This window comes from Pinus tabuliformis, chromosome X, assembly GCF_031772625.1.
Source record: "Pinus tabuliformis cultivar Carrire ecotype Pingquan chromosome X, CPIR1, whole genome shotgun sequence".
Classification (NCBI taxonomy): domain Eukaryota; kingdom Viridiplantae; phylum Streptophyta; class Pinopsida; order Pinales; family Pinaceae; genus Pinus; species Pinus tabuliformis.
Window position 1 is genome coordinate 1,720,560,030 of NC_142308.1, and position 25,425 is coordinate 1,720,585,454.

General features: G+C 39.1%; 1 protein-coding gene across 1 annotated transcript; it reads left to right on the forward strand.

Annotated features, from left to right (window-relative positions):
• Nucleotides 1-269: 269 nt before the first annotated feature.
• Nucleotides 270-7,639, forward strand: LOC149146643 (D-3-phosphoglycerate dehydrogenase 1, chloroplastic-like). The gene is made up of 5 exons (XM_089452955.1): nt 270-1,066; nt 4,879-5,255; nt 5,807-5,914; nt 6,057-6,152; nt 6,453-7,639. The coding sequence occupies exons 1-5, from the start codon at nt 376-378 to the stop codon at nt 7,122-7,124; spliced, it is 1,944 nt and encodes a 647-aa protein (XP_089309081.1). The 5' UTR covers nt 270-375; the 3' UTR covers nt 7,125-7,639.
• The last annotated feature ends 17,786 nt before the right edge of the window (nt 7,640-25,425 follow it).

Here is a 25,425-nt window from a genome sequence, read left to right on the forward strand (position 1 = left end):
CGTCCTGTACTTATTAAATTGGTTATATTGCCAAAGATTTGGAGGAAAATTTACAAATTAATAAAAATTTTAGAGTTGCACAACATAATGCAAATATTTCATTTTGTAATTTTGATTATTTAAGCAAAATTGGAGCAGTGCCGCCTTTGCAGTAAAACCTGGAGCTGCCTGCGTGGACAACTCAGGTAATAAAAAATTAGTACACAGTTGAATATGGAAAAGACGAATCTTTCAATCAGTTGATGCGAGACGCGGGGAAGCGCTAATAAAAAGGTCCAGTACACGATCTCAAAGAAGCAAGTGCGAAGAACAGTAGCGGCAAGGAATACAGTGAAGACTCGAGACTGTAGGGAGACGAGGTCTAAGGTTCGAAACATGGAAGCGGCCATGCTGAATTGCAATCCCCAACAGCAGCAGCACCAGGCACTTTTCATCGATCCCATTCGTTCCATTTCCTTGGGGCCGTCCACGGCTCGAATCCCACCCGCCACCGTCTTTCTCCCAAGAACCCATTTCCCCAAACAGCTTTCTCGCTTGTCAACGTCCAGATCATCTTCATTTCTGGGAAGCCGACTACGAGAGCAGTCATCGAAGGCGGCCCGCCGCGTGAGCAGCCGAGATCTATGCTGCGCGCGGGCCGAGACCGCGGTGGACTCCAAGAGCGCGCGGGCCGAGACAGCGGTGGACTCGAAGCCGACTGTTCTTGTGGCGGAGAAGCTCGGGGAGGCGGGACTGAAGGTGCTTCGAACCTTGGCCAACGTGGACTGCTCGTACGATCTCACGCACGAGGAGCTGTGCACCAAGATCTCTCTCTGCGACGCGCTCATTGTGAGGAGCGGCACCAAGGTCACGCGCCAGGTCTTTGAATCGTCCCGCGGCCGGCTCAAGGTCGTCGGAAGGGCTGGAGTCGGCATCGACAATGTGGATCTTCATGCTGCAACTGAGTACGGTTGTTTGGTCGTCAATGCTCCCACTGCTAACACCGTGGCCGCCGCCGAGCATGGGATTGCTCTCTTGGCTGCCATGGCACGCAATGTGCCCCAGGCTGATGCTTCCATGAAACAAGGTACGTTGTTTCCCCATTAATTTTATAATTCACATCAAATTTATGACTCAATGATGCGTAAAGACCTACTTTTATAGAATTGGGCGAATAATCAAGGAGCCTTCAAAATTGGAAAGGTCTTTTAATTTTATCGTATGAAAATGTGGAAGCCGAAATTTTTATTTTAGAGAAATTTACCTGGCGTAAAATTCATATAATTTTATGGTCAGCACATAAAAATGGGAAAGATCTTTTATTTTCATCTGAAAGAAATTTGGTAGCCCAAGAATATTTGTGGGAAACTTTTGATTTTACAGGGAAATATTCTAATTCTGTGTTATAGAAATTAAAAATGTATGCGCATCTTTTAATTCGATGTTAGAAATATTTGGAAAATATCAAAACGATAAAAAATGCGGAAAAAATACTAAATGAGGAATATCCTATAAAAATTTGGACAGGACAAATACTAAAATCAATCAATCTAACCTGTAAAACTCTCCAGAAAACCTAAGCCCTAAATTCTTATCATGCCGACTTAACTTGACCTAAAGATGTAGGTCGTCAAAGTAGAGGAGATGTGACCGTTAACACTGTTGACGGCATTAAAACTACAGTATGTGTTCTAGGACTTTTAGCACCTGGATCTGGTAACTGTGCTTTGATTTCTTTACTTTAATCACAAACTCACTTCACTGTTATACTGGGCACTTGTTAAGTCAAAGATAAAAGTATCCTTGTAATTAAAAGCTCTTACTTGACTATGATTTGGCTTGTTCTGCTTACAAAAGACTCCTATTCTTCTTATGGGAATTTCTAGAGTACAGGTTAATGAAAAAAGAACAAGTGGAATGGTTATTTTTTGGGGGATTATGTTTTAGATTTACTGATAAAAAAGGGAAATTAGTTGAAGTCAGTAGCTGCAGTTTTCACTTACAGATTCAATGCCAAGTAGGTCTGCTGAGATATTTTGGCTTTGTCGTTTCACACACTGTTGCCAGGTTTTGTCATTTTCCAATCATGATTCCGAGGTGATCAGACTGATTTTTGTCATTTGTCCATTGTGAATCTGATTTGGTTCGACAGATTAAAGACTCAGAAGTGCAAGGCCTGCATATCAGGTGCTTGGAGTTGGGTTCGTTATCTTAACCTTTGTGGTCCGGAGCATATCAGGTGCTTGGAGTTGGGTTCGTTATCTTAAACTTTGTGGTCCGGAGCATATCAGGTGCTTGGAGTTGGGTTCGTTATCGTAACCTTCGGGGTCCGGAGCAGAAGGGGAATTTTGCAAATGCTGCTGTTGTCACCTGATATTATGATGCGGCGTTCGCAGAGTCTTCATCTGATATTATGATCTAGCGTTCGTACAGTCTCGGTACAAATGAAGCCATCGTCATTTGATTTGTTTTCTAGATGATTAATTTCGAGGTCGCAAAGATTAGGGATCAAACGTAATTCCATGCTTAGGCACCACGCTTTGTGTTTTGGATTACATTATAGTTGCCCTTGTGACCTGGGGCACTCCAAGTCTAAATCATCTTCCAAAAGTATCTCAAGGAGCAACATGATTTGTGGGTTAGGGTTTGCGAGTCTTGAATCTGTGTGTGGTCGACAGGTAGGTTTGTGGACACGCAGGTGTTAGCGTTAGACACATGTTGGGTACCTGCCCCTATCCTGTGTCGAACACACACACACATGAAAATTGTGGATAAAATTCTGAGATACATGTTCTGTCCTGGCCAAGACAGGTTTCCAGTAGGTATGAGAAATTAGGAAATGGGCGGTCTCTCCTCGACAGTTCATTGGAGTAAGTTTGCTTGGCCGCCCTACAGGCGCTTAGTGACGCTCTTCTTCTCCCAGCAGGCGATTAATTAGTAGACCCGGGAAAAGTCAAAAACGTAAACGGTGGTCAATATATTCAGCGGCGAAATAGTGAGTTAGTACTCGACCTGTTGCAAAGACAGGTGTCTCAGATAGGTTGGAGACTCAGGATGCTTAAAAATTCAATACATGTGTACAAATATAGTTTTATTTTTTCAATATTCAAGAAATCTATATTTTATGTCCATTTTTTCAGGTTTTATTTAAATAAGTGTCCAGTTTTTGTGTCAAACACTGGAATCTCCGTGTCCAGTAGGACTTTGAAATCTCACTAAATCCCACTCAGAAGGGGCGAAACGGAAAATATACATTAGACCGTCTCTGCGTGTCTTGAAGTAAAGGCAAACCGTGCTGATGAGTGTACAGGTAATTGGGCTTTCTACCACTGAAAATTAGTCTCCTTGCATAATGTTTTTTACCATTGCAGTTCCATATGGAATGTTCTTCCAAGGTATCATTATTGACTATATTAATTCAATGCTCTGGTACCTACAATACCATCAGTAGTAACAAACATCAGGCTTTTCTGGACATGAAGATTCGTAGATCTTTGCATACAAAACATAACGAAATTGAGTAGATGGGTGGGATTGTCTTCCATGTGCTGAGAACCATTTCTTTGTACTCTTCTTAATGGCAATGCCTAACTCTTTGGCAAGATGGATATGCCGGATTTTCCATAAATGCACCGAACTGTTGAACTGACTTTGTCTGTCTGAATATGTAAAGATGTTGTATTGTTTGCCAGCAGAGATAGCGATGGTGGTGAATGAAACGAAAAGAGAATATTCATATGGAAATCGGATTCAATACCATGTGTCCAGATTTGTGCATTGGTAGATTTCATGCAGGGAAGCATAGCACAGTGATGGGCCATTAGATAATCCATGGGGATGCAAAACCAGCCAAAGGGGCTCAGCATAGCACAGGCGGTCAAGTCAAAGCCCAACGAGAAATGGGGAAGCGGGTTCTATATGTATAGTTTTCGATACAGTTTAACTATGATCAGTAGACGACATTCAACTCTTAAAATCATAGGGATGCCGGTATCTTCCTAAAATATTTAAGGCTTCAGTGGAACGCTGCTATGTTTTTCATGTTTTTGTTTTTCAATAAACTGGTAAATATAGTGAATTCGGTAATATAATTCGTAGTAAGGTGCATTTTTTTTTTTCATTATTTAAAATGGAATTTTAAATAAATTGAATTTGGTAAATATAGTGGATTAGTTAATATGATTCTGAGTGAATTTGATTTTTTTTTCCATATTTAAAATAAATTTCTAAATATATAAATAAATTAACTTAAAAAGGCCTTAAAGAGTTTGGATTATACAAACTCGCCGGTTGAAATTTGAAATTCACACACATTCATGCGGAATTAATCAAAATTCACAAGAAAATATTACTTGGAGGCTTCAAATAATTGAAATAGTTCTTTGATATTTTGGGTTATTGACAAGTTTCTGACAGATATTTCGATTTTCTCCATGGCTATTAGCCATATACCGGTACTGGATCTTTCTTTTGTTCAGACTAGGAAAACTTAAATTCTGTAATCTTCTTTATTATTGATCACCTAATGCAGTGCGAGGAAATAAATGTTAGTAAACTTGCAAACATGTCTATGAAGAATAAGGTATCAAAGTGCAGCGGTAGCTGAAGATCCTTTCCTTCTGTAATTAGCAGTTTCTCAACGTGAAAGAAGCAGTCCTTTTCACGGGGAACTCGAATACACTGATAAGAAGATAAATCATCCAAACTTAGTGCTTTTATAGCATAGCCATTTAGCTAGGCTCACATATATAAGACTGCTTCTGAATCTGCATCTCTTGATAGTTTTATTATTATGTCTAAATCTTACTTTCAGTTTCGTATTTCCTCTGTTTTGGTATGATTTTATAATGGGTACTCATAGTAGGAATTGTTTATGACTGGATCTTGTTCGTGGTACAGGAAAATGGCAACGCAATAAGTATGTGGGTGTGTCACTGGTGGGAAAGACACTTGCAGTCATGGGTTTTGGAAAGGTTGGATCAGAAGTTGCTCGGCGTGCAAAGGGGCTGGGGATGCATGTTATTGCACATGACCCATATGCTGCTGCTGATCGAGCACGTGCTGTAGGTGTGGATCTAGTATCATTTGATGGGGCCATATCTGCTGCCGATTTCATTTCTCTCCATATGCCGCTGACTCCCGCTACAGATAAGGTTTTCAATGATGAAAGTTTTCGTAAGATGAAGAAAGGAGTCCGCATTATCAATGTCGCTAGAGGTGGCGTAATAGACGATGAAGCTTTAGTGCGAGCTCTTGACAGTGGCATTGTTGCTCAGGTATGCATTTTTTTAGTTTTGCCTGCCTCATGCCCAAAAGCCTGAATTTCTGCAAGCTTTACAGTTAAAGTTTCCACTTTCCAAAAATGTCAAATTCAAGCATTTTAGGGGTTACATCTATAAAAGGGATTGATTCACTCATTCTATTTATCTCTTTATATATACACAAAGACGCACAAGATTTCAATATGCCGGGACTGTTAAGTCGTATGAGTGTTATTGATCAAGATTTGGATCTGCTATATAGAATTAAATCTGTTTCTGATGTCCAACAAGAGAACGAAAACATTCCTAGAGGCATTAACAAATCAAAATGTAACCTAAATGAATTTTGGCATGACACCATATTACTAATCAAATTTCTAAAATTTGACAAGCTCACTTACCAGTGTTGCTCAGAAGGCAAATTTATTTTTGCCAATGCATATATCAGGAGACATGTGAACAAAATAAAGTAAACTATTAGACTTGTTTCACATGTTCTTGAAATGCTGGGTGTCCAAGTTCCTATGGGTGCTTACAAACCTGGCATTGTTTTTAATAAAAAACAGGCAGCACTTGATGTATTTACAAAAGAACCTCCAGTAGACAACAAATTAGTCCAGCACGAGAAGGTCATTGTGACACCTCATCTGGGGGCAAGCACAATAGAAGCACAGGTATACCTCCCTTTGTGATAAAATTTATAAGGAAGGAAATTTTTAGGATTCTTATTCATATTTCCATGACACTTACTATTATAAGCCGGCTTACTGTCCGTTTCACATAAAATAGTACTCATCAAAATCATTTTTTCTGCAGGAAGGTGTAGCAATAGAAATAGCCGAGGCTGTTGCTGGAGCCCTGATGGGTGAGCTCTCTTCAACAGCTGTCAATGCTCCCATGGTCTCTGCTGAGGTAAATTCCAGTGAACTCTAATTTCAATTTTTAAAGTAATTTGTACTTAGTTCATTTGAATTGTTGTGTTCAGTGCTGAAAATTGTTTGGTTGGCCCAAGGAAATATTTCACGTTTTAAACCATCTTATCAGTCTTTAACTTTATAAACATCGGTTCTTGTTTCAGCGTCTCTCTTGACATTTTGTTTTCACTCTAATCAGTCCTCTCCGGGAGGACTTTTGTTTCTCCGGTGTGGATTGCATATGTCATGTTTATACATAATGTCTGTTTGATAAAATCATATGATTGTTTTGTGTTAGGTTCTCTCTGAACTTGCCCCCTATGTAAGTTTGGCGGAAAGCTTGGGAAGGCTTGCTGTGCAGTTAGTGTCAGGAGTTCGTGGTGTGAAATCAGTGAAGGTGATCTATGCCTCTGCTAGAGCTGCCGATGATTTGGATACAAGGTTGCTTCGTGCTATGATTACTAAAGGGATTATTGAACCTATATCTGATACATTTGTGAACCTAGTCAATGCTGATTTTATTGCAAAGCAAAGAGGCTTCAGAATAATCGAGGAAAAAGTACCACATGATGGCTCGCCTCAAGAACCATTGGAGTCAATCCAGGTACAGCTGGCACATGTAGAGTCAAAATTTGCCAGTGCTCTCTCAGAAGGGGGGGATATCATAGTTGAAGGGAAGGTTAAGGACGGTATTCCACATCTAACTAAGGTTGGGGCCTATAGTGTGGATGTTAGTCTCGAGGGAAGTCTTATTCTTTGCAGGCAAGTTGATCAACCTGGCATGATTGGAAAAGTGGGAAGCATTCTAGGATCACAAAATGTCAATGTAAACTTTATGAGTGTTGGCAGAACTGCTCCTAGGAGGAGGGCTATCATGGCAATAGGGGTAGATGACGAACCGACAAAGGAAACACTACAGAGGATTGGTGAAGTTCCAGCCATTGAAGAATTTGTATATCTGAAATTCTAAGCCGAGTATATCTTAGCAGATAAGAGTCAAGTTGACAACAGGCTCGTTATGTTAATTGAAGTTACATAGTAGGAAGGCAAAATATATCAGGGCACAACTAGAGCATAATTTTGCGGTCGCCAAGTAATTCAGTCGGAGAAAAGCCCAATTTTATCCTTCAAGCGAATCTATTTATTGTGAAAATGAAGTCACAATGCTACCCACTCCGTGGAAAGAGATAGGGTATGGTGGTTCTCGGGGCAATTTTCTTATGCAGATTCACTTTTGTTTCCAGTTCTGAATAAATTGAAGTCAATAATAAAAGCACTCCGAAAACCCTGGATCTCTATTTTTCTCTGGCAGAGTTCATTTTTTCATGTGTAACATTGCCTAGCAAATACGCATTTTCATGACTCGGCTACCATATAATATCCAGAATAGTAATCTGATGCCATAAACGTGGACAAACAGTCTCCGAACCTGTAATTTTCATATTTAAGGTTGAAGTGTTGTTTTGAGTTTAGTTTTTCAGCTATGTTTGTGTGTTTTTAATAATGGTTTATCTACTTTGCCACATTTATCAGCTCCCTTCGCTTGGCTGTGTTTGATAGTATATACTTCATGTTGCCATGTTGAGCTAGCAGTGGATTGCTACTGCTCTGGTTACATTTTTGTCGTTTTCTTTTTAACATGGATTGGAGAACACCTAAAGCTCTGTGGTACACTCTATTAGATGTCATACGGCTGTAAACTGTATAGCCCCCATTTTTTTGCTCTTTCTTGAGAAGTAACATCAAATATAATTTTTTTTAACATATGGATGCCAGAGATTCCCTGACTCCACTCCGAGATGGCTCAGAAAGGTTGAAGAGTCAGAGTCGACTCGGAAATAAAATAAATATACAACATTTTAGGGAAAAGGGTTTTTAGTAATATGAAAGTTTACATTATCATACGATGCATTCTTTTTTTAAAGTAGATGGTCCATTTACAAATAACTGTAAATTCTAAACGGTTATAAGCCTGTCGCTTCTCTGAATTATGGAAAAAAAAGAAAGAAAGAGTAAAATGAGTGCTATTTTCTGTCCTTTATAGCCAGATGACCGAGCCTGGCTCGCCAGGAAGACTTCTAGCAGTCTTGGTCAACTTTCCAGTATGACTCAGGCCGAGTGACTTCGAAAAGAGCTAGATGACATTGTTGATTCCAGCCTCGAGGAGCGAGGTTCAAAGGATTTTGGTGATCCACTTTATTAGTGTTTACCCAAGAAGGCAGGTTCAAAGGTTTTTAGTGGAAGCATTTTTATAAATGGCTGATGAATTTCGATAGTAATCAAAATATTTATAATGGTGGGGAGAATTTGTAACGCCAGGGCATCAAAATATTTATATTGCTGTAGTCTAATTAGTTGGAGGAATTGTCTGGAAAGTTATGGAAATTTTGGTCGTATTTAGAGAAAATCTGGCAAGGATTTTTGTAAATCCAAGTTATAGTTGTTGAACTTCAAAATTTTAGGTGTCTTAGACGTTTTTGATGGTGCTGAATCCATTTCCATCATCAAAAACATGGTTCAAAGATTACCTCTACAAGATTTTTTGAATTTTTTTTGCCCAAGTTCTGGCCATTTTTGACTTTCCGCCCAAAATTTGTAAGGTCAAGACATCAAAATATTTATAACGTTGTGAGATTTTGTAATGACAATACAGGAGTGGAGAAAAGAAGGAAAATCCATGTGGAAAACTTTCGTTTTCATCCATTAAACGATTTTTTTTAATTATTATTTGTTTAAAGAATACAAATTTTGGAAACAATGTTTTAAAGCCATAATAAAAAAATATTTTATTACACTTTTAATATATATTAGTGTATTTTAACTTTTATATATAATATCAATGTTTTATAAAATATAATACTTCAATATTTTATAAAATATATATTTGAGATTATGTATATTAATTTTATAAATATGTATTTGACATTATGTACGTTAATGTTTATATATCAAATATATATTTGACATTATGTATGTTAATGTTTATAAATATGTATTTGGCATTATATATGTTAATGTTTATATATTTTATAAATATGTATTTGACATTATGTACGTTAATGTTTATATATCAAATATATATTTGACATTATGTATGTTAATGTTTATAAATATGTATTTGGCATTATATATGTTAATGTTTATATATAAAATATCAACATTTATATATTTGATTTTAATTTAAATAATTTTAAGTTTATGAATATTAAATGTTTATAAAATATTATATTGAATTAGATAAACACACTAATAAAGAAATTATTAATCTAAATCTATACTATTTTATAAAATATATTAACTATGTGTAGATTGATATTTATTTATTTATATATGAAATGTCAAAAATTATAGATCTGATTTCAATTTAAATAATTCTAAATCTAATAAATATTAAATGTTCCATAAATTACCAAATTAAAATATCATAAATTAATGAAACATATATAAGATATCAATTTAAATCTATATAATCTGGTTCATTACTTTTAAATATTCTATAAATTGCCAAATTGAAATATCATAAATTGATGAAACACAAACTATCAACCTAAATCTACATAATCTGGTTCATTACCTTTAATGCTTCAGATAATCTTTAACATGCTCCTATAATAACATTGGCAGTAGTCTAACTAGCTAGAGGAATTGCCCGGAAAGTCATGGAAATTATGGTCATATTTAGAGAAAATCTGGCAAGAATTTTTGTAAATCCAAGTTTTAGTTGTTAAACTTCAAAATTTTAGACCACTCCATAACATTGCTTTTCCATAAATCATTGGGTAATATCATTAAAAAAAAAGAGCCATTTTTTATTTTTTCACAGGGAAATGTTTTTTAAAAATTAATAGTTCTGGTTTTTTTAATGAGGTGTCATTTCATTATTGGTTGGAACTTTTCATGATTATTTTTAAAAAAAATAAAATTTACAAATTGAAATATTTTATTAAATTAAAAATTTAATATATTAATATTAATAATTATAAAAATTATAAATTAATATGTTTTATTAATTTATTAAATAGCAATTATATTTAATATTGAAAGTTTACAAATTAACATATTTAGTGATTGGTTAAATTAAAAAATTAACCAATTAAATTATTAATTTTTTAAATAAATTAATTATTTTCATAAATTTATGAACTAAAAAATTAACAAATATTAACATTTTAAAATAATTATTAAACAATTAAACAATTAATTTTTATCACGTTCCGAAAAATTAGTCAAAAGCTAGTTTACTTATTAATGACTAAATAAAAGCTAGCTTACTTATTAAGCGCGTGATAGGCAAGGTCACCCATTTTGCCATCTTTTAAGAGAAGACTGATCCAATTATAGCTTTCCATAAATATATATGGCAAAAAAAATATAAACATATATTTATTTTAATATTTAATATAATATAATAGTTTTAAAATATATATGAAAGATGTTTTTTCAGGCATACAAAGTGTTTGTTTTTGAGTTTAGAAGTGCTCTCCATCCCAGTATGGAAGAGATGTAAGATTATATTATGTGATGTGATGTAATTTAAATATTTTGACTTGTTTAAATTATCTAATAATAAAAATAAAAATAAAATATACTTAAAAAATTAATAAAATATAAAATATAAAATAAAATTAATAATTATAATTATTAATTAAAACATTTTGACTACAAATTGCATAAAAATAAAAATAAAATAAAATAAAATAATTATAATTATCCATTATTAATAATTAAATTAGTTTTGATCTATCTCAACTTTGGATCTATCAAGCATCTAGATGGATCAAATCTTTTGAGGTGCAAACCTCTTTTAGAGTGAAAAGAAATTTGATCTTTCTTTGCCCTTGGTAGATCCGAAGTTAAGATGGATCTAGGCTGGCGTATATATTTATATGGAAAAAAAATTAACATTTACCAAGCTAGATATAGTTTATGGGACAAACCATCAAGCAATAACTCTTTTCTTATGCAACATGATAATGAGCGCTCCCAACTTCTCAATTGTCACACCCTTATCTTGGCGGTGGTCTTTCTACCACTCATAGGCAGATGCGACACCACCACCCGATTTTTTTTCACCAATACTTTCAAGTGTGGACTACGCCTAACATCCCATATTTAGAATATTTTCACTTCACTAAGCATTCATCAGTTATAATACACAACAGAAATATTCATTTTAACTTTCATTCATATATGCAAGTATACAAGTACACTTAGTCTTTTTAAAGGGAGGGGCAACTCCCTAATAAAAGATTGCCCACAATATATAACAATATATTTTTACAAGTTCATATACAATCAACCACTTTTTAAAGGGAGGGGCAACTCCCTAATAAAAGATTGCCCACAATATATAACAATATATTTTTACAAGTTCATATACAATCAACCACTCCAAGGCAACCCTAAAATATCTTTGGCCAAAACAATGCCAAATTGTTATTTAAAAAATTCACGTTGAACCACCGTTCAGCCTGTCCGCATTGTTGTGCAGCCTTGTCCCGAGGCGGTCCACCCTGCCATGCGGCCTTGCCCACCGTTCAGCAAGTCACCGTGTCGCCTGCCCACTCTCAATGTGCAGCTCCACTGTTCTTCGTTACACGAGTCGTGTCTCCTGGCGCTTTTGTCTACCTGGTCGCGGGTCGTGTCACCCGACGCTCTTGTCTACCCGGTTGCGGGTTGTGTCACCCGGTGCCCGTGCCCAACTCGCCACTCGGTCGCACTTCACTTGTTGCTACCATTTCGTCCAACTCTTGGTCGTGCGGCCTTGCCCAGAGCTTGGGTCACTTGCCTAGCTTGTCGCGCTGTCGTGCAGTGCGCCCAGCTCGTCTGCGCCCTTCAACTATTTACCGAACCCGACTCGCCAACCCGCTCGCTGTCTCTCCTACTTGCTCGCCATCTCCGCCCGTCGACTTGTCAACCTGACCGCTCGCCCAACTCACTTCTGCCCGGTTCACCTGTCTACGACCACTCGTGGGCAGACCTGCCTTGTAGCTACCCGACCTGCGGTTCGCCCGGCTACCCGAATTGCGGCTCACCCGATTTTGCGGTTTTGTTTCAATTTTGTCTTGCCTTGGTACTTTGGCCTCGCACCGCCTGCACCTCGACCTCTTCATATGACCACACACTCGTACTTCCAAGTTACACTTGTGATTGCTTCTTGTGAGTTCTTGTCTCCTCCACAATGCGTCCTCCTCTACTTATACCATCCGCAATGGCTACAACATGGGTTGGCATGCCCAAGCTGACCTCCCAATTAGGTTGTCCATGCCCCCACTCAAGGTCGGCTCTCTCATCTCGTCGCCCCACCGGGTCCACTCACTCGACCGTACTTCGTATAAGGTCGCCTCCTCATGAGTCTTGACACTTAGCCAAATTTCCATCTTCGTTGACTCGTTGCATGCCAACTCGTTCGAATGTCGCAACTTTTGTCGCAATCGATTCGTCACTCTTTAATTCGTCGCATCGGCTTGTTGCCCACCGACTCGTTGCACACCAGTTCGTCGCGTTTAACGGAGGGCTCGTCGCACATTGCATGCACGACTCATGGGCGTGACATACTCCCCCACTCTAAATGGTCGTCGTCATTGAAAACTCCATCGCGACAACAACCATCACCAAGACTAGAAATCCACACAAATGTGTGTATGGATATCTAGATGTGTCCACCACTCGACCTGCTTTGATCAGGTGCTCATGTCCTAAGTGTCGTAAAATGCTCAAAAATGAAAGTTCTCAGAACTGGTTCAAAGTTGAACGACTGGAAAGTGCTCGTCTTCCTGATTCCGGCGCCTCAAACGGTTCGAAAAACGGTCGCCGTATGAGGAAGCCTGCATAGGGTTGCAGGTACCCATTTGAGGTGAACCAGTAGTCAATCCTAAAGGATTCAAGTGTTCTGAATCCGTTTTTACCATCTATTCTACCTATAGATGCTTCTATTCAGCTGTATATTCAATTTGAGCATTTAATTAAAACAAGGACAGGCCCATTTGGGAGCCTTGGACCCAGCAGACGTAGCCCAGGAGGGGTGAACTGCTTTATCAACTTCTTTTGCATCTGTGGTTGATTTATTTTGCAGAACAAATTCGTTTTAGTGTGTTAAACAGTAAAATGAAATAAATCTGCTATACTTAAATGGGTCATGAACAGCTGAAAATTTCATTTGTTTTCTTTCTGCAAGACATGGACATCTTTTAAACATGTATATATCTGAATTGAATACCTTGCAAACCATTTACAAGTAGTTTCAAATTCAGATCAAGTTGGTATCAGAGCTATGTTGTTGTTTCTTTGTATCAAAAGCAGTCAAATAAACTATAGATAGAGCCTGAAACGAGCCAGGAAGCCTTCGAAATGCTCTTGTTATACAATTGCAAAGTAGATAAATGCTCTTTCAGTCAATCTCTGGTGTAGTTGTCTTTTGATTGTTTTTGTGCAAAGATCTTCTAACTGTCTTGCAAGTATTGATGCTTACCAGGTTGAAACTTAAAAGAGGGGAAGGACAGTTGACTAGAGAACGAGAGAATCCTCAGTCAAGGAAGGCCAGAGAGCCATCACCTCCACCTTCAATTTCACCCTCAAGAGTCTCAGCAGAAGCTTCAAGAATGTCTGCACATGAAGGAGAAATTCCTACAGACATGGATCCAAAAGAAGAAGAAAGAGTCTTTAGAAAGGCTTTCTTGGACCTCATTGAAATGGTGAGGATATTGTACCAAAAAAGAAATGAGAAATTGGCTGGAGAAGGGTCCAAACATCCACATGAAGGAGAGGGCTCTTCAGGAGGTAAGAAGGATGATGATCGTTCCAAGAAAGGACGTGGAGGTAATGGTGATCCACCACCCCCATCGTCACCTTCTTCCTCTTCATCCTCGTCTTCTTCTTCTGTGCATAAGCATAGATCCTCTGGAAAAAGTCCTTTTTTGAAGCTTGATGTAAAATTCGAATTATCTATGTTTAATGGTGAAGTGAATGCAGAAAAGCTTGAAAACTGGATTAGGCAGTTGGAAGTTTACTTGAGGATCCAGAATATGCATGATGATGCCACCAAGATTCAGTTGGCTTCTTTGAGAATGGATGGAGCAACATTAGTCTGGTGGGAGGCCAAGACTAAAGAGGAGATCAAGAAATTTGGTAAGGTTACCTTAACATGGCCTGAATTTCTGTTAGCCATTAAAAAACGGTTTTATCCTCTTGCTCACATGCAGAAATCCATTATGAACTGGAAAAATTTCAGACAACTTAAGGGTCAGAGTGTCCAAGACTACACCCAAGAATTCAGGAGAAGAGCTCTCTTGTTAGGGGTAGATTTACAGACCCAGGAAACCTTGCTGAAATACATTGGTGGCTTGCATAGCTACCTTAGACACACCATCTTGATGTTTAACCCTACTAGCCTGGACGAGGTTTGTGTCCAAGCTACCCATTTAGAGGCAAGGGGAAAAAACACATTTGAAGAGGGTAGAAACAAGCCCCCCAAGGGGAAAAACAAAGAAAAAGCCTCCAAGGGAAAGGGCAAAAAGAATGCATCTGTCAAACAGGAGAGTGAGAAAGTGATCTGTAAACACTGTTCTAAACCAGGCCATGAGGAGAAAAACTGTTGGAAATTACATCCTGAAAAAAGACCTCAATTTAACAAATCCAAAGGGAAACAGAAAACTGCTGCTACTACATCTACACCACAAGATTTAGGGGATGATTCAGGTGATGAAACCAAAATTGCAGCCATGGGTTTGAAAAACTTGAAGGGAAAAGAAATTGAAACTCAAGCCAACACTAGTACCTCAAACTGCCATGTACAAGCTCCTAATGAGGAAGAAAGAATTGAACTGTTTCATGTGAGGGTGATTTCAAAACATACTAAAATTGACACACTTTTTGATAGTGGGTCACAAGCAAACCTTATATCAGAGGACTTGGTCAAGCAGCGTAAACTTGAGACCGTTCCACATCCGAAGCCATATCCACTTGGATGGATTTGCAAGGATGTAAATTTACAAGTTTCAAGAAAGTGCACCTTGCGCTTTGCAATTACTGCACATTTTATTGACATAGTTGAACTTGATGTGGTACCTTTTGATATAGCAGGAATTGCTTTGGGAAGTCTTTACTTGTTTGACAGGAAAGCTATCTTTCATCGCCATGAAAACAAATATCATCTTTTCAAATATGGCAAGGAGTTCATTGTTAGAGCTCATCGCAAGAAGACAAATATAGCGATAGTGAATGCAGGACAGGTAAAAAGGCTGGTCAATTCAAGTAAGAATTTTGTTCTTCTTATGATTAAGCCCAAGGTTGATGTGAATCATGAGTCATTTGACAATTGTGATCCAAAACTTAAATCAGATCTATATGATGTAGTTGATGCATATCATGATATGTTTCAGGAGCCAACAGGTTTGCCTCCTAAGAGGGAGATTCAGCATGAAATCCATTTGCATCCAGATTGTCCTCTTCCAAACATAGGCATGTACTGCATGTCTATTATGGAGAATGCTGAAATAAAGAAGCAAATCAAGGACTTGTTGGACAAGGGTTTCATAAGGCCAAGTACTTCGCCATGTGGGTCACCGATTGTATTGATTCCAAAGAAAGATGGCACTTGGCGTATGTGTGTTGATTTCAGGGCCTTGAACAAGATAACGGTAAAGAATCGTTACCCACTCCCAAGGATAGATGATTTTCTAGAGCAGCTGAAAGATGCTCGATATTTCACTAAGTTAGACTTGCGCAGTGGATATCATCAAGTAAGAATTGAAGAAAGTGACATTTGGAAAACAGCCTTTAAAACCAAACAAGGACTCTTTGAGTGGCTTGTGATGCCATTTGGTTTGTGCAATGCACCTGCAACTTTCATGCGGGTAATGGATGATGTCTTGCGTCCTTTTCTTGATGATTTCGTTATTGTCTACTTAGATGACATCTTAATTTTCAGCAAGTCTAGAGAAGATCATGTCATGCATGTTAGGAAAGTACTTGATGTTTTGAAGAAGAATCAGTTATTTCTTAAAATGTCAAAGTGTGAATTTGGAAAGACTTCTTTGGTTTATTTGGGACACATAGTAGGAGGAGGTGCTTTGAGAATAGATCCTGCTAAAATAGAGGCTATTGTGAATTGGCCTACTCCCAAATCCATAACAGAGGTAAGAAGTTTTTTGGGCGCAGCTTAATATTGGAGGAAGTTCATCTCTAACTTCTCTTTTGTAGCAGCTCCTATGCATGCAGTGACAAGTGTGAAGCATGCTTTCCAATGGGGAGGCAAGTAGCAAAAAGCTTTCGAATCTTTGAAAGAGAAGATTAGTTCAGCTCTGGTCCTTGCATTACCGGATTTGAGACAGCCATTTGAGATACAAACCGAAGCTAGTGATTATGCCATGGGTGCAGTTCTTCTACAACATGGTAAGCCTATTGCTTTTCATTCTGAAACTTTTAATGGTGCTGTTGTAAATTATCCTACATATGATAAGGAGTTGTATGAGTTGGTACAAAGCGTCAAAAATTGGAAACACTATTTGATGGACAAAGAAACTGTTATACATACCGACCATCAGCCCTTACAGTACTTGCAATCACAAAGAAAGTTACAACAGTCACGACACTTCAGATGGATGGGCTTCTTGCAACAGTTCCATTTGGTAATAAGGTACAAGAAAGGTACTTTGAATAAAGTTGTTGATATGCTTTCAAGGCCTATTATTGGTGCTGTTACTTTACTTAAGAATGATTCCATGGTACATGATAGTTACATAGAACAATATGCATATGATGATGATTTTAAAGATGTGTATGCTAACTTGAGTAAAGGGAATCATGTAGAGGAAAATGACTATCACATGCATAATAATTTGCTGTTTCATTTGGGAAAGTTGTGTATACCACAGGGGGAGAGAATAAATGTCATAAGAGAAGCTCATTTTTCTCTTATTGCTGGCCATTTTGGTGTAAGCAAAACAGTTGCACATCTACAGAGGTATTGTTATTGGCCTCGCATGGTAGATTCTGTTTCAAGGTTCATAAGAGGTTGTTCATTATGTGCTACAAGCAAGCCTAGTAATAGGAAGCTTGGCTTGTATACTCTTTTGCCAGTACCTTCTAGACCATGGGAGAGCATCTCTATGGATTTTGTAGGAGGTTTGCCAAAATCTAGAAAGCAGCATGATTATTTATATGTAGTAGTTGATCGTTTCAGCAAAATGTGTATACTTATGCCTTGTAATAAAACTATAATTGCTGAACAAACTGCTGAATTATTTTTTCATCATGTATGGATTCACTTTGGTTTGCCTACTTCCATTATTAGTGACAGGGATTCCAGATTTGTGGGGAATTTTTGGTCCAACCTATGGGAGATGATGGACACAAAGTTGAAGAAAAGTATTGCTTTCCATCCGCAAACAAATGGACAAACCGAAGTTGTGAACAGAACCATTGTGCACCTCTTGAGAGGATATTGCAACAAGCATCCCAAGCTTTGGGATGAACATTTGCACTACATACAACATGCTTACAATCGTGCCAAGCACTCTTCCACAAACACCTCATCGTTTGAAGCTTGTTTTGGTTACTTGCCAAAATCACCTCTTGATTTCATTCTTGAGAAAGATGTCGCCATTGAGGGACATAGTGATATTGACAAAGCTCATTCATTCATTGAAAGAATTTAGCAAATACATCAGTAAATTCAAGAACAGCGTGAGAAGAGTCAAGGCAAGTACAAGGAAAGACACGACAAGCATAGAGTCGATCACAAGTTTCAAGAAGGGGATGAGGTATGGCTGTACATTAGTAAGGAAAGGATGCAAGGGGAAGGTAAAAAGCTGAAGCCTATTCGTTATGGTCCATTCAAAATCCTCAAGAAGGTTGGAAATAATGCTTTTCAATTAGATTTGCCTTCCTACATGCAAATGTATTCTGTTGTCAATGTGGAGAACTTACGTTTGTATGAACCTCTTTTGATTGCTGATCATGAAAGTGCTGTTCATCTGCCATCTATAGAAGATTTCTCGCCAGAATTCTTAGATGAGCTGAAAGAAGATACAATCCTTGACAGAAGGACACGCACTTCAAGGAGGGGCAATGTAAATTATGTTCGGGTTGGTTTCAAAGGCAGCAAACCGAACAAGGCAAAGTGGATGGAGGTGGACAGAGTGAGGGAGCTATACCCTCACCTCTTTAACAGGTAGTTGAAAGATTTTGGGGTCCAAAAGCTTCCCAATGGGGAGGCGTGATCAGGTGCTCATGTCCCAAGTGTCGTAAAATGCTCAAAAATGAAAGTGCTTAGAACTAGTTCAAAGTTGAACGACTGGAAAGTGCTCGTCTTCCTGATTCCGGCGCCACAAACGGTTCGAAAAACGGTCGCCGTATGAGAAAGTTATGCCAAAAAGAAGAATTTCTCAATAACATTGAAATTTTGAATTTTTCAAAAAAAATAAAAGAAGAATATTCCACAAAATATTCCTTGGAATATTCCAGGGAATATTCCTTTTGGGCAGCGAATGGCAGGATGCCACGTGGCAGGCCCGGAGGCCGCCACGTGGCCCCGGGTGACGTCAGCATAAATGTTTGTGGCGCATTTCAAAATTTTTGGACGGATGGAGGATCGAACCCGCGACCTCCCTACTACAAGCAACATGCCTTACCGTTGGGCCACAACGACGGAACTTGAATGTTGTGCGGACCAAAAGTTATTTGAATTTTAAACTTGTTTTGGGCGGGAAATGAACGGGGCCAGCCCCTAACGGCCAGCCCCCATTCCATATGACCTCCGCCATTGAACCGTGGGCTATACCCCCTAAACCGCCGGTGCGCAATCCAAGGAAAACTGCCAGCTGTTAAAACCGTTCACATGCGCCATTAAAACAGTCAGTTAAACACGCGGCTTGTTTGGCGGGATTCTTGGCGGACCGCCAAATTTGGGCGGTCCCGCCATAATTGGCGGCGCTAACTGGACTTCCACTACAGTTAGCTGGAGTTTTTTTAGGCCAAACTGGAGGGAATCTTTAATGAGCCATAACTTTGGCTAGGAAAGGCGGTTTTGGACGATTTTTTTTTTTGATTTTGGGTATTTTCGACCTTCTAAAGCCATTGACATAGGTCTTACAACCATCTGAGGTCATTTGTAGAGGTTTTGGAGCCATGGAAGTTCTAGGAGCCACTAGGGCCCAGTATTGGGAAGACTGTATAGGGTTGCAAGTACCCATTTGAGGTGAACCAGTAGTCAATCCTAAAGGATTCAAGTGTTTTGAATCCATTTTTACCATCTATTCCACCTGTAAATGCTTCTATTCAGATGTATATTCAATTTGGTCATTTAATTAAAACAAGGACAGGCCCATTTGGGAGCCTTGGACCCAGCAGACGTAACCCAGGAGGGGTGAACTGCTTTATCAACTTCTTTTGCATCTGTGGTTGATTTATTTTGTAGAAAAAATTTGTTTTAGTGTGTTAAACAGTAAAAGGAAATAAATCTGCTATACTTAAATGGGTCATGAACAGCTGAAAATTTCATTTGTTTTCTTTCTGCAAGACATGGACATCTTTTAAACATGTATATATCTGAATTGAATACCTTGCAAACCATTTACAAGTAGTTTCAAATTCAGATCATGCTTCATACCATAGATATGCCAAAATCTGAAAGAAATCATGTGCTAGTACCCCTCATGTCAGTGATTAGTTGGGTAGCTAATCCAACTGTACATTGCCTCCATAAGAATGCATGCCCCTACATCATCATGACTCATCACTGCACGTTGCTTGCCAATCTGTGTCATTTCACCCTAGATGTCTGCTTAAAATGTTGGAGACTCACTCCCATGAGCAGCTAACAATGAGCCTCATCTCCATGATAATCTAAGAAGATAGGGAGGAAGTGGAGCCTAAAGGCTCTCCCTCTTCCTCACTTATCAACTCAATTCATTTATCAAGATCCTCCACTTCTAACCTCTGCAAGTATGTTTCTCGATCCTTTGTTTGAACATTTGGAATAGCATCCTCATCCTCATTCTTCTCCATTGCCTCTAGTTTGCTTGATAGATCCAATATAGTGTCAGACAACGTCTGAATCACCTGTGATTGTTCCATAAGCTTTTCCTCCATAGAAGACAACCTCTTATAGACTTCTTCATCTCACTTGACATCCTCCACATTCATCACTATCAGTTTACACTCGGCCTTTGTAACCCCCATGGTTGGCACACCAATAGGTACATCCTCTCGCCCGTCGTAAATGTACAACTTCCTCATATGTGGAACTATCATAGCTTCAAATTTCTTCATGAATTCCATGCCCAACACAACTTCATAGTCATCTATCCGCACCACTGTGAAATCGACCTTCCTTGTCCATTCACCTAGTGTCACATCAACTTTCTCAGCCACACCAATCACAAAATCAGGGGGAGAGTTCACTGCCTTCATTTGTGCCTGCACCGGTACAAAATTTAGTCCAATATTCCTTGCAGTATCCTCACGCATGAAGTTGTGAGTTGTACCCCTATCTACCATAGTGAGTACAGTTCCATTCCCAACCTTCATCTCAACATACTCCAACTTGTTTCTCTCAGGATCTCTTCGTGAGATCGCTTCCGTAGCCATTGCAACTCCTAAAATTTGCATAACCCCAACGAAAGTTTCCTCTTTCTTCTTCGCATTAGATTGTGCTATCGCAGCCACTTTCGGTCTTGAAGGACAATTCTTCACCGTATGTGGTTCTTCACATATCCAACACTTCAATGGCTTCTTCATCTTCGTCTTGTCATACGATCTCAAAGGCTCTTCTTTTGTATACTTCTCTTTTGGCTTGTCAATCTTTTTCTTGTTCCCTTTGGTTCCTTCATCATAATGTTCTACCAAGTGGTCCACAGTTGTAAATGCTTCTTCAAGTGTTTTAATCTTTTGTCTCTTCACTTCATTACATTCCCAAGGCTTCAATCCTATAATGAAATTGAATACCTTGTCCCTTTCTGCCATGTCAGGAAGTTCCAAAACTGCACTTGAGAATTCTCACTGATAAGCTTGTAGGCTCCCTGTTTGCTTTATATACTTTATCTTCATCCTTGCATCCCATGTTTTGTCTTGTGGACTAAAATGAGTTTGCAAAGCCTTCTCCATATCATCCCATGAAGTGATCTCCATAGAATTTCCACTGGCAATCTGGTCCATCTTCCTTCGCCACCACATCTTAGCATCCTTTGTCAAGAATTGAGCAGCTACCTTGACTTTGGCCTCCTCATCAGACATCCCAAAACATTCCAAGTATTGCTCCATGTCCCATATAAAGTTACCAAGAGTTTTCACACTTCTCATCCCGTCATAAGAGTTAGGTTCCTTGACTTTCACATCAGCCACTCCTCCACCAGAGTTCTGCCCAATAGTCTTCTTCAAAACCGCTATCTCATTCCGAGCATCTTCAAGATCATACTGCAATTTCAACATTTTTGCCAAACCTTGGTCCCTTTCAGCTCCAATCTCTTTGACTTCCTTCTCTGTTTGTGTATACAACCATTTCGTATACTCTTATCGGACCTTGAGTTCATCAAGTTCTTCCTTCAACTTCGAGTAGCCATCCTGAAATTCAACATTCTCGGCCTTCATAGAAGTTACTTCAGAAGCTAGCTCCTCCATTCGATCCAACACTTTATCAAAGCGGCCTCGACATCCCTGCTAGATTCGCTCATCATGACTTGAGCTTCCTCTGCATGTTCTGCCATTCGCTTCCTTTGTAGTCTAGTATAGACCATAAACCGATCAAAAGCCTCCGTCGTTACTTGCCTGAAGTGTAGAGGTACACCTCTCTACTTCTGCAATCCCATTCGACTGAATCAGAGCCTCTGATACCAACTGTCATGCCCCTATCCTGGTGGTAGTCTTTTAACTGTTCATAGGCAGGTGCGGCACCACCCAATTTATTTTCACCAATACTTTCAAGTGTGGACTACGCTTAACATCCAATACTTAGAATATTTTCACTTCACTAAGAATTCATCAGTTATAGTACACAACATAAACATTCATTTTAATTTTCATTCATATATGAAAGTATACAAGTACACTTAGTGTTTTTAAAGGGAGGGGCAACTCCCTGATAAGAGCTTGCCCACAATATATAACAATATACTTTTATAGTTTCATATACAATCAACCTCTCCAAGGCAACCCCAAAATATCTTTGGCCAAAACAATGCCAAACTGTTATTTCAGAAATTCACCTTGAACCACCGTTCACCCTACTCGCACTGTCGTGCAACCTTGGCCCGGGGCGGTCTGCCCTGCCGTGCGGCTTTGCCCACCATTCATCAAGTCACCGTGTCACCTACCTGCTCTCACTGTTCAACTCCACCGTTCTTCGTTCCACGAGTCGTGTCACTCGACGCTCTTGTCTACCTGGTGGCGGGTCGTGTCACCCAACGCTCGTGCCCAACTCGCCATCCAGTCACACTTCACCTGTCGCTACTGTTTCGTCAAACTCACGGTCGTGCGGCCTTGCCTCGAGCTCGGGTTGCCTGCCCAGCTCATCGTGCTGTCGTGTGGTGTGCCTAGCGCGTCCGCGACCTTTGACTATTTACTAAACCTAACTCGCCAACCGCTTGCCCGTCTCACCTACCCGCTCGCCCGTCTCGCCTACCCGCTCGCCTGGTCCACCCGTTGACTCGTCAACCTAACCGCCCGCCCAGCTCACCTCCGCTCGGTTCACCCGTCTGCGACCACCCGTGGGCATACTCGCCATGCGCTACCCGACCTGCGGCTTGCCCAGCTACGCGAACTGCGGCTCACCTGGTTTTGCAGTTCTGTTTCACCTTCGTCTTGCCTTGGTACTTAGGCCTCACACCACTTGCACCTTGGCCTCTTCGTATGGCCACCCACTTGCACTTCCAAGTTACACTTGTGATTGCTTGTTGCGATTTCTTGTCTCCTCCACAATGCGTCCTCCTCTACTTATACCTTCTGCAATGGCTACAACATGGGTCGACCTGCCCAGGCTGACCTCCCAATTCGGTCGTCCATGCCCCCATTCAAGGTCGGCTCGCCCATCTCGTCACCCTGTCGGTTCCACTCACCCGCCCGTACTCCGTATAAGGTCGCCTCCTCATGAGTCTTGAAACTTAGCCAAATTTCCATCTTTGTTGGCTTGTCGCACGCCAACTCATCCGAACGTCACAAATTTCGTCGCAATCGACTCGTCGCTCTCCAATTGGTTGCACCGGCTCGTCACCCACCGACTCGTCACATGCCAACTCATTGCGTTTAACTGAGGGCGCGTCGCCCCAAATCGTCGCACATCGCACGTTAATTGTCAGGTATTTATATAATTCTCCCTATTGTCCTTGAAGGCCTAACACTTTAAAATGAAATGCAAAAAATACACATACTTCTTTTGGTATTTCATAATTATGAGAGTTAGTTCTTAACTGAACAATAAGAATTTTGGCTCTCTATAAGATATTGGCCTTTATGTACAACTTTTGATGATTATTACCAATGGGATTAAACTTTTCAATAAAATACTTTCTCTTTCTCCCTAGCACTTTGTCCCAAGTACCTTGTGGAACTTGTCCATAACAAAAGGGTTTATCTCGTTACTATTTGTGGGGAACATGTTCAAGTATTTTTTTTTTTTTAAGTGGAGAAATCATGCCGGGAGCAACTCTCAAGTATACATAGTCAGATCAGACCATGAGACCCGTGGGACCAATCCTCCCCACTTAATTGTTGGACCACATCCTAGGGACTCACATGTTCAAGTAAATTATCTCATTTACTAAACCATTTTTTATTTTGATGCATCCAAGCCTTTTTTGTTTGCACAATATTTTAATGAAGACAACCTTAGGCCATCTACCCTCTTCTATTTGCTTAATTTTTTTAAATATCTTATGAGTAGCAACATAGTAATTGCTTTAATAAGAGCAACCCCCATTTCATTTATCAAGATATCATAAGAGACTTTTAATTTTGAACATGTTTGTAATCAAGAGTTTACTTTTCTCGATTTACTTTTGGTAAGTCAAATGTGTTGCTAGACCACAATTCACAATCATAAAAAACCACCAAAATACAAAAAGCCAAAAAATAATTAGATAGTCTTCGAATCCAATAACTCTGTCTTTGCACTTATTTTGAAAAAAAAAACTTTCTAACCTTCCAAAATTCTTTTCTTTTGAAACCGAAATATGACATTGTTTTGAGCCAAATACTCTTGATTACTAGCACATCTTTGTACTATAGCTCGATCACTTTGATTGAGGCATGGTGATGTTCATTTTGATCATTAAAACACAAACACATTGCTTATCATTCGTTTTTTTATTTTATTTTATTTTTTAATTCGGTAAAAAAATTAATTTATGTTAAAATAGTAAATTTGGTTATTAATATTAATTTTGGTATAAATCTTTGTTTGTTTGGGTTTTTTAGTTGGTTTGAATCTTAGTTAGGGTGGTGGTTTAGCCTATGCCATTATGCCTCCTCGTCAAAGGTTGGAAAGCAAAGGAGGGGAGCCTAGCTAAGCTCATTTGCAGCCTCATATATTTTTTCACTTGGGACTTTGTAGCTTCATATTTTGACTTAGTGCCTCTAAAAATATGAAGTGAAATTCATCAAATGGAATCACATGAGTTTGGAGAGCGCCCTTATTTTTTTGACATGAAAGTTGGAGATAAGGGTCTTTGATGCTCCTAAACTTAGAGAGGTCTAGGAAAAGGAGCTTATACTTTCTACATTCCCTTTTGGTTCACCAACAATTGGATACTTTGTTTTGCATGGTTTTAAGAGATAAACAAATGGACAATTATAAACTCTTTGCTGGATATGAGGACATTAAAATAATTCTAAGGAACTTTCGTTATTGCCTTAATGATATTGTTACTCGTCTGGTTAGGGTGGAAGGTTTCGCGGTTTCCGACTTGGCATCGGGGGACTCATCAGACCCTCCTAGAGGAACTATGCTTCCTTTTGTGGACCCTCTAGGCGACACTATGCTTCCCTCTATTGAAAATCCTTTCAATTTTATAGTTATCTCTTCTGACTAACACTCGTGCATAGTTGTGAAATTTTTTGGTCTTTTGTAGGAGTTTCTGCAACAATTGTTCTTCATGTTTTGGTCAAGAAACTCAGTTATGGTAGTGGGAAATAGTATTTGGGCGGTTGTTAAACATTTTCTTCTTTGGCCATCAGAATTTGCTTGTGTTTTAGCTAGTCGGATCTTAGTGTATCTCTTCACTGTTGGCCATCAAAGCCACTTGGAATGTATGGGCGCACATTGCTTTTTTATGGTTAGT

Coding starts and splice junctions, on each gene's coding strand:
- LOC149146643 (XM_089452955.1), top strand. CDS start 376: ATGGAAGCGGCCATGCTGAATTGCAATCCCCAACAGCAGCAGCACCAG. Junction 1,067..4,878: donor TGATGCTTCCATGAAACAAG/GTACGTTGTTTC, acceptor TTCGTGGTACAG/GAAAATGGCAACGCAATAAG. Junction 5,256..5,806: donor ACAGTGGCATTGTTGCTCAG/GTATGCATTTTT, acceptor AATAAAAAACAG/GCAGCACTTGATGTATTTAC.